At 33.5% G+C, this 15201-nt stretch overlaps 2 protein-coding genes across 4 annotated transcripts; one reads left to right on the top strand and one right to left on the bottom strand.

Moving 5' to 3' along the window:
* Positions 1-2496: 2496 nt before the first annotated feature.
* LOC137823169 (sorbin/SH3 domain protein) lies at positions 2497-5722 on the bottom strand. 2 transcript variants are annotated; one of them, XR_011083074.2, is made up of 4 exons: positions 5387-5507; positions 4192-4434; positions 3003-3084; positions 2497-2851 (listed from the first exon to the last, which is right to left on the bottom strand). XR_011083074.2 is itself a non-coding variant. In XM_068628320.1 (3 exons), the coding sequence occupies exons 1-3, from the start codon at positions 5402-5404 to the stop codon at positions 2804-2806; spliced, it is 309 nt and encodes a 102-aa protein (XP_068484421.1). In that variant the 5' UTR covers positions 5405-5722; the 3' UTR covers positions 2497-2803. The 2 variants fall into 2 exon arrangements, 1 of the variants encoding a protein (XP_068484421.1); XM_068628320.1 differs by lacking the exon at positions 3003-3084 and having other exon boundaries at positions 5387-5722.
* A 2666-nt stretch (positions 5723-8388) lies between these two features.
* On the top strand, positions 8389-13984 carry ABCF5 (general control non-repressible 5). Of its 2 annotated transcripts, none has more exons than XM_068625608.1 (9): positions 8389-9708; positions 10408-10749; positions 11149-11289; positions 11393-11572; positions 11700-11855; positions 12270-12371; positions 12457-12585; positions 13531-13635; positions 13748-13984. In XM_068625608.1, the coding sequence occupies exons 1-9, from the start codon at positions 8854-8856 to the stop codon at positions 13841-13843; spliced, it is 2106 nt and encodes a 701-aa protein (XP_068481709.1). In that variant the 5' UTR covers positions 8389-8853; the 3' UTR covers positions 13844-13984. The 2 variants fall into 2 exon arrangements, with proteins under 2 accessions (XP_068481709.1, XP_090151556.1); XM_090295430.1 differs by lacking the exon at positions 8389-9708 and adding an exon at positions 10238-10303 and having other exon boundaries at positions 10388-10749.
* The last annotated feature ends 1217 nt before the right edge of the window (positions 13985-15201 follow it).

The following is a 15201-nucleotide window of genomic DNA, read 5'->3' as shown; positions in this document are numbered from 1 at the left end:
AATTAATATATATTAATGTTATCATGTATATTTTTGTGAAATTATTTGCCAATTTTTATCATGTATACTTTTTTTCATTGCGGTCTTCCACTCGTTTATGTTTTTTTTTAAGGAAAAAAAAAAAGCAAAAACGGAGAAAAGAGAGAGAATAGAGTTGTGACGCCACATTTACCAAAGAAAATAAAAGTCGTGTTGAATCCGTCACAAAGTAATTCGGCACAAACGAAAAGAAGAAAGACTAAATAACAAGAATGCATCCCTTACATTTTCAACACATTCAATTATATTTATATATATAAAAATATTTTTTTATGACTAACACCTATAAAGATTATAAAATATTTTCCCATTTTTTATTCTTTTAACTATAACAACAATAATAAAATTATTAACAATAAACATTATTTTTTAACTATTTCTTTTTCAATAGAAGAAGTTTTTTTCATTTTTTCTTGTCTTCTTTTTTATTTTCTCTTCTACTTCATTTATATATTTCCATTATACCACACCAAACATTATCATATCTCCAAACCAAAAGTAAAGTTTTTTTTTCTTTCCTCGTTGTCAAGTCATGCCTCTTCCAACTACATGTTTTTGTTTTTTTATTTATTTTTATTTTGTAATATAGCAATATTTAGAACAATATTTAGGTTAGGACAATTTTAAGCTAGTTAAATGTTTTTAAGACAATATTTATGTAAGAATTTACATTAGGACTATGTTTATGTGAATAGAATATTTATTTTAAAACAATATTTGTTTGTCAATAGTATTTAGTTTAGGTCTCCATAATATGGAGCATTTGGAAGCATAGAAATAGGGTTATCTTTAACCAAGCAAAGGTAGATGCAGAGGAGATTTTCACTATGGCGCAAGTACAATCTTGGGTTTGGTTGAAACAAAGAAAAGAAAGTTATCTTTTCCTTCTCTGATTGGATCTTATCATCATTAACCTGTGTCAACATGGTAACTAGGTAAGGGATTAAAAGTGTTTTTATTTTTTCATATGTTGATGAATGTATTTTACAGGAGCTATCTTAACTCTCTTCATATTCTAAATGACTGGTTTGGGTGTGGTAATAAATATGTTATAATTCTTTCAAGAGCAAGTTCTGGTTTCGTTTTGCTTGTTTAAGTCAGTTTGAGAGATGGGAAAGGTTGTGTTGATGGTGCAGGTATAGCTGAAGGGGAGCAGAGTATTAATATTATAAAAGAAGATGGAAGTGTGAATAGATGGTGGTCTGAAGATGCTGTTGTTTGATGAAGGTGGAGATTTAAACATGCTCTAAATCCCTCTGGAGCTAGATAAAACCAAGACTATCTTTGGTGGTTTCACGCATGGTTCTTTTGCTGCTACCGATGGTGTTGTTCAAATAGGTGGTATGATAGGTCTTGGTTATATATGAAAATTTTGGAGAATGTGTTCTGCTACACAAAGTATGTCTTGTTAGAGCATGTAGTAAATTACTTTTTGGCTTTTGAAAGCAAGTTATAGTTGCTGGAGTGTGAAGGTTTTTGGGATACTGTTTTAGAGTTTACCTATTTTGCTGTCATGATTAGATTGTGTTTAGAAGCATAGACTTTGTAAGGGATTTCAAACAGGCTTTTTACATGATGCTGTAAGGGGTATGTTTTGTCCAGGCATCTTAGCCCAGTTTGGATGAGTTTGTATAAGGGTTGAAACACCCCTAAAGTGTCCCATTTATTTTAATTCTTTAATTCTTTGAAAAAAAGAAGAAAAAAGACAATGTATTCAGTTTTAAAAAATATTTATTTTTGGATAATAAGTCCTTGGTATATAAGATGTCCCACATGCGATAATTGGTGGTTATAGAGTTAAGTTATCGGTGGTTATAGAGTCAAGTTATTCTCCACGCCGTTATCCACTAGTACATGATAATTTATTTTTGTAATAATTACTTTAAAAGCACATTTAATAGGATTTTTAATGAGTTAATTCTTAACATAATTTTTAATGATTAAAATGTTAAAATATTTATATAAACAGTAATTTTCTTTAACAAAATTGCAGGCAGGGGTAGAAGGCAAGCAATGTGATACTGATCTATTTAACAATTAAGGGTATGTTTGTTTTTTCTTGTAACCACATTCAATGAAACTTTTCCACTTTTCTTTTTGTTTTTTGTTGTAACCACATTCAATCAAACTTCTCCATTTTGTTTTCAAGACAAAAACGACGAATAAAAGCATACAATTGTCACGTTACTTTGAAATTTGTAATTAAGGTGAAACAAACATGAACTTGCATACAACTACAGTGATTGTGCTGAAATGTACGTGGTCCCCCAACATGTGGATATACGCCAAATAAACGAAACCAACCAGGATGAATAGCAGTAAACATAATTCATCTTTGTTTGGAAATGATTGCAGATTACTCTTGGAGACACCTTAATAAACCGATACTAAAACTGAAAGAAGGAAATCGATTCGGGACTGAATAATGAACTAATTGAGGAACAAGAGCAATGAAAATTTGAAGCTCAACAACATTGCTATGCTGGATTAAATTATCATCACATTTTGGACCAGGTGGTACAGGTTCAAAAGTTGCTGAGAGCGCGATTTACATGATTACCATCTTCACCTCTAATTAGATACACAAATTTCAAACTAAGATGCAAGTAATGTAAAATCGACAAATGAAGATTAAGGCTTAAAAAGGGGTTTGCTTTCCTAAATCAAAAACAAGTACCAAGTAATGATCACCAAGCGCAAAACAATACTTGTTCCTGTCCATGGCCTTAGGCAGACAAAAAAAGCTTCTAGATTCCCAGCAGCATCAAGCTTTTACGCAACAGTTGAAGTAGCTCAGGAAACTCCTCCTTGTCTGTCAGGGAAAAAATCAAAGAAAGATGCAATATTTAGACCCCATATATATCCTACTCGATATTTGGAGTATCTACTGAATGAATACGACCTCAAAGTACAACTATATTTTTTTAATCATAAATGATCATCATATTTTATAGCACTCTTACCAATGAAATGAATGCAACTGCCCCAACATTCATCCATGTGCAGCGACTAGAATTGCGTGTTGCCTTAGCAAATAGAATATATCTACACATAAATATTAATGTTTACATCCTTTTCAACCTAACCACCGCCCACTCAAATTAGTGCAAAACATTATTTTAAAAAAGGAAGAAGATTATCTCGGATATATATATATATATATATATATATATATAATTCCCTCTAATGTATAATCTAATATATCCTTTTTTTCCTTGGGTTGAAAAATATTAGTATATAAGCTTCTGGTGACTACTTTCGCTAAAAGAAGAAGATGGATTACTACGTGAATTTGTCATCAACAGGCAGGCCTTAGTGAGCTTTGTTGTTTTCTTATGTTACTAGAGCTTACTTGGCAAGATGTGTCACGCCGTATGGTATTTGTCTTTGTTTTACACTTTTCTTTGATAAAAGGTTTCCACTTTATTATTCTTCTCCCTTTATCTCTATTCTCTTCAAATCAAGATCAATATTATACAAATATACAGTATGGTTGCTAGAAATGTCGAATCCTACAGATTTATGTTTTATTGAATTTTTTGCTTTCCATCGTTTTTTCTTCAAATATATTTTGGCATTGAAGGGGCAAGAGAGACGATTGAAATGTCAAGTTTAGTTTATTCCTTATTTGTTTTTAATCCAACCCAATGAAGATTTGAGGCTAGGTTTCTTTTTTACACAGATATTTAAAGAAGAAAAATTGATTAACTGGAAAAGAGGTAAATGAAATAAAATAGATATCAGTGTAGAAGATTTTTAAAGGAAGAGTAAGAAAAAAAATTGATAAGGAGTTCTCACAATCAACTCAAGACAATTTAAAAGTCATTTTAATTCACAACTTGACTTGATGGACAAAAACAGGTGATTAGTGTGTTTAAAACTGCAACCTATTTCAAATATTCTTACTCCACCCATTAAATAAAAGATGCAAGACACAGTCATTCCCTAAGCTGTTAGTTATTGCAGCAATCAGTGCGAATTATATTCCCAAAATAACCACCCACCAATCCCCTTAAAAAAAGACTTACAGGCGAGCAATGGTGGTGACTACTTCACCATGGATGAATAAATTTTTAGGAAAATTTAAATAGTAGCTAATACCGTAATATAGCTAATAACAAAAGGAATGATAAAGCTGGGGAGGGATCTTACAGTTGGAGAGCTGGTTTGGTGGTAGTGAGGGTGCTGGTGCTCATCACTGTGGACAGTGTTTGTATTGTTAGTGGTAGAAGAAGCCATCAGTTCCTCTTCATTACCCAGACTTGCCCTTGAAATATTTGTCTTGTTTTGCTTCCTCATTTCCCGAATTTTAGAGAAATCCAGTGAGTAGTCTGGCACTTGTCCCTTCTGATCCCAGTCCCCAAACTGTGGCACTGATAACCAAGGAGCATTTTTCTACAGTCAAAAGATTTATGGGTTAGATGGTTGATCAACCGTAACAAAACTGTCTTTCGTCATAATAATAAAAGAGAATAACAATACAATAAATGACGACACAGTAAAACGGTTTCACAAAACACCTGTTTTTGACTCCTGTCCAAAAGAACCATTACAAGCATCTACATCTACCAATGCCAATGTGGAGGCAAAGTTTATTAACTTCACCATACATTTTCAGCAAAAACATAGCATGTAATAAATTCCTATAAAAATACCCTTAAGTGCACGACAGTCAGCACTCAGCAGAAAGCTGTTTCGAACTGTGAACACCAAGTCACAAGCAGCAATCTCACAGTTGCACTAAAACACACCCTCTACTTATATTCATTAGAAGTAATTTACAAGATAAAAAAAAAAACTCGTTAGTTTCATACAAGAGACAAATAACGAAAAACAAAGATAGGCAGTTTCACGGCTGCTGTAAAAATTTAAAAACCCCAAGTACTCTTCCATCTCATAATCCATTTGCTTCTGAAAGGGATTTACAATTACTTGTACTACTGCAACACTAATATCATCATATCAAACTTCAAACACAAAACAAATGGATAAATTAAATAAAACAGAGTTTAAAGCGAAATAGTATTATCACTTATCATCATAGTCGCGTCTATTCACGAAGCGCAACAAAACTTCAATAGCAGAAGCAAGAAAAACGACAAATACAACTAATCAAAGTATGCGAATGATTTTCAACGACCAAAACAAATTAAAAATCAAACAAAATGAACTAGCTGCGCGTGGTACTAAGGTTTTCAGGCCGCAGCTCGCAATTCTCAGGGAGCGGAATTGCAACGAAACAAAACACAGGGAAACATGGATTCCGAGCAACGACTAGAATCGTTCGTTCCGTTTGATGTTCGTTTCAGGGCAAAACGCAGGCGTTTAGAGAGAGAACAGAACTTACCTCCTTACTTTGCTCCATCTGAGTGATTTCAGATCTCGAATTAAGAGAGAGAAAGGGTTTGAGAAATGTGGCACAGCCTTTTCTAACCAAATGAAACGATAGATAAGCATAGCTGTTTCGGCATGTATCTTCTCTATTTATACACCACAAAGAAAATTCATATTCCTTACCTTTCTTTCTTAGCGTTTACCAATTTTCATCAAATCAAAATAACATGTTTTATTATTTATTAGGAACACGCTGGTAAACCAAAAAATAGTTATAAAAATATAGGCTTCTCTTTCATATCTATTTAATTTAATAACCAAAATGAAACATTTTTTTTATATCTAAGTTATGCTTAGTTACCTTGTTGGAAGTATATAACTATGTACCAGATATCTTTATTTCATTTATTATTGTTTTAATTGATTGTACCTTCATTCCGTGTTGAAGCACCCGCCACTTGCTTTCTCTTTTCTAGCTGTCTTACCCTCACAAAATATTCTCTCCATTTCGAACCCACAACCACAATTATACTTTATTATTCACCAATTTTTCTGTGTGGACATTTTCATTTCATAATAATTAGTATTCAATATTTTATTTTAATTTAATGTTTTATATAATGGGGACCAGTGGATTTATTTCTTCTGCTTCAAAATTAAATGAACAATAAAGTCGTGTCTCGACAATGACAGATAACAAAAGAGTTGCAAACATTTTTCCCAAAAAAAAAATAAACTTATAAAGGAACAATCATTGCCCAAACAAGCAGGTAATGAAACTATGGTGTAAAGAACATTAATTATTAGGTTCAATTTTTCTTTCAACTTTTTAATTTTCAATTATTTGAACTGTGAACTCGTGAATTATTATACTCATCATGGAAATAGTTAAACAAGTTGGGTACCGTGGAAGGAAAACTATAGTATGAATATAGCAGTATTATTTTTACTTTTATAACGAAAATTAGTTTTATTGATCTATTGTTTAAAATTTAAGAAGGAGTTGATTTTTTAATAAGTAAACTATCAAAATAGTAAATAAGAAATTGAATATATACTAAAAGGCATTACAAGTTAATAAATAAAAATATTAATTACTTTTATTTGTACGTACAACTTTAATAACAAATAAAAGCAATCGAAGAAGACGTTTCTTTTATTGATAATAATAGCTACTTTTTAGATGGCGTCTTTTGAAAGCAAAAAAAAAATTACATAGAGAAAAAACTTATTTGAACTTTGTAATTACATTTTTTTTATGTTCATTTTTTTTTACTGTGCAAGCCATTTCAAATTCATCTAGTTGTTAATGTTAACAAAAAAACTAACATATACTGATAAAGTGTTGAAATAAAGATGATATGGGTTAGTGTCTATGTTAAAGATGATTTTATGTTTTTCTCTACAATTTATACAAAATTTATCTATTACTTCTACACTAAAAAATCTATTCGCTTTAATTCTTATAGAAGTACTTTTAGATGCAATTTGGATTTTGTCATTAAAAAACTTGACATTGATGTGACACTTGATATCGTCAAATTAATAGTTTTAGATTCCATATAAGTAATTTTTTAATTTTTTATGTTTTAACATCAAACAGTCTTTTCTATTTTGGTTCACTTGTCGCCGAACATTAGGCTCAAGATCCCTAACTCGAAAGAGTTGGATCTGGGTTAAGAGGTTGACCTAAAACAAAGGAACTCAAATTTTTATTTCATAAAACAATTTCAAATTAACAAAATAATATATATCAAAAAATTAGTAAAATTTTATTTACATATTTTTTAATTAGTTTTAAATGAATTGATTTTACAAAATAAATTAACAACAACCAAAAATATCTTTTATTCAATGTTTTTTTGGACGATGGTTCTTAGGATAGACTTCTTATTCCTACACCCCTACGTTTTTCTTCCTGCATCCCCATAATTTTGTAAATCCCAAAACTGATCTTCATCTTTTATTTGAAAAAACTGGAGTTTTTTAGGTTACTGGATATTGGGATCTGGGAGTGTACTACGAAATCATCAATCTGGAAGTGATTCGTGTTCTTTTTCAAATAAAGGGGTGTTTCGAAAGCAACTTGTTGATTTCTGGATTGCTGAATCCGAAATTTTAATTTTGTTACGGATTGATGGATCCGGAAGATTACCGAATTCACCAATCCAGAATATTTATGGATTTTCTAATCTGGAATGCAAAAAAATAAATGCGGATTTCCCATTCCGTAAAATTACCGAATTGCATTGTCTGGAAGAAGAAAGAGTAGTGTGGGTCTTATGTGTATTTTAGAGTTTTTAAAAAATAGTAGGAATATTTTTGTCTTTGCATTACATTGTGGGGGTGCAGGAAGAAACTGCCCTCAAGATATGGTCACCCAAAGAAAATACAAGGCTTCACCAATGTTTCTTCACTGTTTCTTCCTGCAACTCCATATATTCTTTTCTCACCTTCATAATTTTTAAAAAAAAATATTTCTCTGTAATATTTTTGGATTACGTAATTTGAAAGTATTTTTTTAAATTCGTAATTAATTTTTGAATTATATAATCCAGAAATTTTTTTCAAATGCATGATTAATTTTTAAATTATATAATCTGAAAGTTTTTTCTAATATGAGATTAGCTTCCAAATTATGTAATCCATAAACGTTTTTTCAAATGTGTGTCAAGATTACATAATCCAGAAGCTACTTTCAAATTCAGACTTCTAAATTATATAATCCATAATATTTTTTTAAAAAAAAATATATAATCCGTAAGTTATTACCGAGTCCGAGATTAACTTTCAGATTTTGTAATCCAAAATAAGGAGTGACACAAAAAGAATAAAAAAGTATTTTTCATGTTCTATATGGGATGGCAGAAAAATATATGGAGGTGCAGGAAGAAATAGTCATGTTTCTTATGGGCTGTCAGTTCGGCCCATAATAGTTGGGCCAAGACGAAAGGGAGCAAAATGCCCACCATGATATTGACCCCCAATAATAATGAACAGAAAAAAAAAAAGATCAGAATTTTGGTTGTTCACGGTGGTGGATGTGAATTGAAGAGAACGATGTGAGCCACAGAAGGAGACACGCGTCACAAAAACGTGAGGGCCGTTTTGAGCTACTCTTCACCACACACGGTCCATGTTCTTCCAGGATCCTTATCTATCTGAAATCTATGTCCGATTTTTCTATCTCTCATCTGGTTCTGGCCACAATAAATTCTTAATCCAAGCCTACCAATTTCTTAATTTTCCTTATTCTTATTCTGCCTTTAAAAAATAAAAATATATATAATAAGCGATTATTCTCTACCCAACAGAAAGATACAGAAGAAAAGCCAGTGAAGGAACCGCAAACGTTTCCAACAGCGCGCAAAACCGGTTTATGGGTTGAAATCAGGTTCAGCATTTGCGGGGAAGAGAACTCACACCATATCTGTTCTCACTCCTCGATTTCGATTCTCTGAATTTTCGATTCCCTTCAAAATGGAATTGGCCGCGAAGCTTCATCACTTAGACCTCACCGGCGCGGTCATTTTAGATACACGAAAGCCCTCCGTGCTACGCCACCTTCCGCCACGCGTCACCACCAGAGCGAACACCAACAACACTAACATCAGCACCAATCTAATTTACACCAGCCGCTTCTCGGGCCCATTGCGGCCCAGTTCCGCTTCCTCTTCGGGCGTAACAACTGTAACCGTCGACGACGACATCGAGTCTCTCTTCTCCGAAACCGTCTCGGAAGAGCCGCGGCGCGGGAGGAAGCAGCAGAGTGGAGGCGCGTCGGGCGTGTCGTCGGGGGTGAAGCTGGAAAACGTGGGGAAGGCGTACAAGGGCGTGACAGTGTTGAAGGACGTGAGTTGGGAGGTGAAGAAGGGGGAGAAGGTGGGTTTGGTTGGCGTGAACGGCGCGGGGAAGACGACGCAGATGAGGATTATCGCTGGATTGGAGGAGCCGGATTACGGGAACGTGATAAAGGCGAAGTCGAACATGAAAATCGCGTTTCTGAATCAGGAGTTCGAGGTCTCGCTGAGCAGGACGGTGAGGGAGGAGTTCATGAGCGCGTTCAAGGAGGAAATGGAGGTGGCGGGGAAGTTGGAGAGGGTGCAGAAGGCGCTCGAGGGTTCTGTCAACGATTTGGAGTTGATGGGAAGGCTTTTGGATGAGTTTGATTTGCTTCAGCGGAGGGCTCAGTCTGTGGACCTCGATGAGGTTGATGCGAAAATAAATAAGTTGGTGCCTGAACTTGGCTTTGCTCCTGAGGATTCTGATAGGTTGGTTGCGTCTTTCAGTGGAGGCTGGCAGATGAGAATGTGTCTTGGAAAGATTCTACTCCAGGTACGCTTGAATTCACGTTGGATTGTTCAGAATTGCTTTGCAATGTTGAGGTAGATTTGTGCAACTCTAACTAGTTTTATAGTTAGATAAAAATGTTTGTAGTAACCTGTTTTAGTAACTTATTTTTAGAATGAAAACATCCAAACATAAATCCCATCACTTTATAATCAAATATAATCTAAATGAATTGTACAAACATTTGCCATCGGTTTCATGTCGCAAAACATTGGATCCATGTTAAGCTGAAAGCAACTATTTGTATGTTTTAAGAGTGAAAACATCCAAACATAAATCGCATTATTTCAAAATCAATTTTACAAAGGTTTACCGAGCTATCCAATTAGTTAAAGTGTATGATTGGTTTGATGTCTCATAACATTACATTCATGGTAAGCTGAAAGCTACTATTTGTAGATTTTGCGGTTTATTTTGGTTTGAGCTGAAAGATTTAGAATACACTATACGTAATGCTAAAATAGCCGATCCAAAATACATTGATATTTCACAACAGGCTGCTATTTTTGTCTAGGTTATGTATATATTTGCACCTTGACACAAGCTTCGTTGTCTAGAAAGGAATAATTCAGTTACCTAGGTGATAAAATTTCTCAATGACTACACTGTTTTGTTGTGTAGACGATGTGGGTTTGAGTGTCACAAGTGTTATTGATAAGAATAGGAATCTGTGTTTGGTTGCAGGATCCTGATTTGTTGCTGTTAGATGAGCCTACAAATCACCTTGATCTTGACACCATTGAGTGGCTTGAGGAGTATCTTAACCAGCAGGATGTGCCGATGGTTATCATTTCCCATGACCGAGCTTTCCTTGATCAACTGTGTACAAAAATTGTGGAAACTGACATGGGTGTCTCCAGGACGTTTGAGGGAAATTATTCGCAGTACATAATTTCAAAAGCAGCATGGATTGAGGCACAGTATGCTGCTTGGGAGAAGCAGCAGAAAGAAATTGAGCACACAAGAGACTTGATCAGTAGATTAAGTGCTGGAGCAAATTCTGGCCGTGCTTCGTCTGCTGGAAAGGTACATCAAGAATCTATTTTTCCAATAGCTTATTAAAAGGTTGTGCATGGATGGTTTTATATTTTACATGTCCTTCATGCTAGAGTTCTCTGGGCTTAAAGGGCAAGGTACGGCAGGCTTGTACACTTTATAATACCTTGGGAGAGTTCATAATAGCGTGTCAAGAATCAACTCTCCCAAAAGCTTAAGCTAATTGCTGAGAGTTCATAAATGTTTTTATTCTAACAATGTATAAGCAACATTAAGTAATAGGCAGTTGAGATGACAAATAAAAACAATGCTTGTGTTAACTGCTTTAGATTGGTTGCATTGCATCCTTCTGTTTCGAATATTTTAATGTTATGTTGTTCTTCTTTTATTTGCTTAAAAGGTTTTCCTTTCTTTTTTGCGTGGCAACAGAAGCTGGAGAGACTCCAGGAAGAGGAACTGGTGGAGAAGCCATTTGAACGCAAACAGATGAAAATCAGGTTCCCTGAGCGTGGACAGAGTGGAAGATCTGTTGTAACAATTAAGAACTTGGAATTTGGCTTTGAGGATAAGGTTAGATATCAAGATCTCATTATTGAAAACCTTAGCATTAAAATGTGGACTGTCTTTATGTCCTAGTTATATGATATCAACTGATCATGCTTTTCTGTGCCAGCCACTTTTCAAAAAGGCAAATCTTACAATTGAAAGGGGAGAAAAAATTGCCATTATTGGTCCAAATGGATGTGGCAAGAGTTCTTTACTGAAATTGATTATGGGTTTGGAAAAGCCAACTGGGGGTGAAGTTTTGCTTGGGGAGCATAATGTGTTACCTAACTATTTTGAGCAGAATCAGGTGTGCCACTTTAATCAGAGAAATGTTAATTGTAATTAAACTGATGAATTTGCTCTCAGTTCCAGTTTTTCAGGTCACAATTTGCGTGGTTAATAAATTTTTAGTGCTGACTTCATTTGTTTAACAGGCCGAGGCACTTGATCTAGACAAGACAGTGCTTGAGACAGTAGAGGAAGCAGCAGAGGACTGGAGGATAGATGATATTAAAGGACTTCTTGGGCGTTGTAATTTTAAATCTGATATGCTTGACCGAAAAGTTTCACTATTAAGTGGTGGTGAGAAGGTAAATTCAAGATTTGTGTCATCCTTTTCAGTTGACTTTTATTTGACATTTCTGAGCCTTTAGATGTTTGAAATGTTATTGCTTGAGTAAAAGCTTTGAGATGATTGCATTTGAAGAAATATATGAATCAAGAATAATTGAATTTGTTAAATGATATTATTAAGACATAGGCTCCAACCTCAACATTAAGACATTTACTGGGGGTGATTCCCCATCGCATTAAATGTATTTAGTAGTCTCAGGTGTCATGGACTGTTGTAGCATCAAGATTCTAATTCTTCTTGTTCGTGATTTACTCACGGCATATATATAATTTTTAATTTGCTAGTTGCATTGCAATGTTCCACTCTTTCTCACTCTTTGCATATGGTGATGCAAAATTATTTGGATTTATCTTGTCTTATGTTTTACTAGGCACGGCTGGCTTTTTGCAAGTTCATGGTAAAACCATCCACTCTGCTTGTGTTGGATGAACCAACCAATCACTTGGATATACCTTCTAAAGAAATGCTTGAGGTATGACTCTCTTTGTCGTCTGCTTTCTCCTTATGAAAAGCTTTTTGTCACGTATCGGCCTAATAGTATTTAATTCCTCCCACAGGAGGCAATAAGTGAATACGAGGGCACTGTTATCACAGTATCTCATGACAGATACTTCATAAAGCAAATAGTTAACAGGGTCATAGAAATTAAAGATGGCACTATACAGGATTATGCAGGTGATTACAATGTAAGTTAATCGATCCCTTGATCCCTTCTCTACCCCTCCCTGTCTTATTGAGTGTGATAGTAAGCTTTTTATTTTTGTTATATATTTTAATATTGGAGTTGGATAAAATGGGTTAGCTTTATTCACGATACAGTTGGTCCTAGGAACTCAATGATCATCAGTAATTAATTTTTTAAAAACTTGTTGATGTTTGAATCATTGACAGCGTTTTGGAGTTTAATATTATATTGGGATGATTTTGGATGCCTAACTGATCCTCAATTCTATCATGGTATCATTGCTTGGTCCTCACTTCTCTAATATGTTATTCCGGTTCCCTATTCGATTATCTTGTTCATGTATAGTATCATCATATATCATATCTTTATTAGGGTAAAAATTGTAAAATACTTTTTCCTCTCGGATTTTTTTTAAACTTCTTTTTGGACCCTCAGATTATTTTCTCATTTAGTCATTTTAGTCCTTCCTGTATGTATTCTATTTCAATTTCATTTCTCAGCTAAGGGACTTGACATTTTCACTAACTTATTAGGATTTTCAAATTGACAAGGTTTCAAAAAAGTAAAATAATATAATAAAGCAAACAGCCTTCTGGATCCTTTTCTCGTTTTGTTGCAGTCCTTCTCCCCACAAGTGGAAGGATGTCGGAACCAAAATAAAAGAAAGATATATGTAATGGGCCAACATGATACTGGGAATACATCTAATGCGGGATCAAAATGAAAATAACTCTATTGGATTTGAGAGGGTCCAAAATAGTGTTTTATTTTATTCTTAAAATTTTATGTTTTATACTTTAAATTTATGTTCATATAATATTATTATATGGTAACTTCGTGATCATGGAATTGTAATATGTTTGCTTCAGGTACAGTCGTTTAAATTTTCTTATATTGCATTGGCTCATTATTGGTTTTAACATGTTTGAATCTAAAAAAATTGCAGTATTATTTAGAGAAGAATCTTGATGCTAGGGAAAGAGAACTTGAACGCGAGGCAGAACTTGATAGCAAAGCTCCTAAAGTGAAAGCCAAATCCAAGATGTCCAAGGTGAACTTTTGTTAGTTATAAATACTTAAATTCATGAGATGGGGCGGTTACTACCAGTATAGCAGAATTTATAAGTAGTTTGTGAATTCATTTATTTTTTTTGCAATAACAGGCTGAGAAAGAAGCACGGAAGAAGCAAAAGGTGCAAGCCTTTCAGGCAGCAAAACAGAAGTCTAAAGGTGTGAAAAATGCGAAGAGATGGAATTGAGTGAAGCATTCCAATGTTAGACTAATTTAGCAGAAGGTGATGTAGCATATTTGGGTTAGCTACACAGCCTTTGTATATTCATGTATCAATTGACTAACTCATTTACGGGAAATATAGAAGGTTGCTACCCCATTCTTCCCATCTTGTGTTTCTCCACTGCGATACCACGATACCAATTCCTTTTGGGTAGACGTATATATAACTTTTCGTTTGGAAAAACATTTTTTTGGGCAAATGCATCCGGAATGTATTTTTTTTTTTTTTATCTTTGGTAATTGGAAAGTCACCTATTTAGTAATGAAATTTTACATTTCAAATTAGAAACTGTCCATTTTCAGGCTTAACAATGTGGCATCTCCCTTTAACTTCTGCTAATGTCTTGGTCTATTTTTCATTCTGGAAAGTACTCATTCTTGACTAGGAGATCATCCAAAAAAAATAGAGGAAGAAATACCCATTGTTTTTCACTATTAGAATTGCCTGTGTTTACAAGGCCAGTTCATCCTAATATAAGATTTAGGCTTTATTTTAAATGTTAAAATACGTTCTTAATATAAGATTAGTTTTATTAGATTGACTGTAATAAAAATAATTTTATGTATCAAATTTAAGGGAAGTAAAAATTGACTCCGTCGTCTCTCACCTACTATGCTCCCCACACTCATCCATTGGTAAAGAAGTTCTGCCTTCTCCATACTAATCTAGGCCATTCACATAAAGGACTAAGACAACTCTATAAGACTTCAATAACATTTATTACTCATAATTCCATCCTTGAAAATCTTTTGTAGGTTTGTCACCCATTCTTTCGGATATGAGACTTATAAGAGCAACCTTTATAATGAGATCTATGCGGAATTGACACAACATATAGTAACATAGTGCAGGAGGAGACCTACTCAATCCAAATAAGAACAACTATAAAATTTAATTTTTTTTTTCTAATAATTTTTTCTCTTCTTTCACCATTTACGACACATATTAAAAAAATGGCTAGATTGGAATACAGTAAAAAAATCTTTTAATCTTTAAAATTTTGACAATTAAAATAGGATTATATTATATAGAGAAGTATTTACAAAAGAAGTGTATTTGATGATAATTTTAGTTGAGGATGTATTTAAATTATTATCAAGATTAATTATAAAATTTTAATTAAAGTTTCAATTTTCTCATAAATTTTTGGATATTTTTAATTGAGTTTCTATTATTTATTTTGGTTTATTGAATACTCATAATTTTTATATTTTTAATTAAATTTGATATTTTTTTAATATAAAAGATATTATGACTAATATAAAATGACAACTAACTTTTATTACTTTTAGTATTTTTAATGGAAACATGTTTGATAACAA

Source organism: Phaseolus vulgaris, chromosome 9 (assembly GCF_051622355.1).
Source record: "Phaseolus vulgaris cultivar YP4 chromosome 9, ASM5162235v1, whole genome shotgun sequence".
Taxonomy (NCBI): domain Eukaryota; kingdom Viridiplantae; phylum Streptophyta; class Magnoliopsida; order Fabales; family Fabaceae; genus Phaseolus; species Phaseolus vulgaris.
The sequence above is the reverse complement of the archived record's forward strand: the minus strand, read 5'-3'. Positions and strand labels throughout refer to the sequence as shown.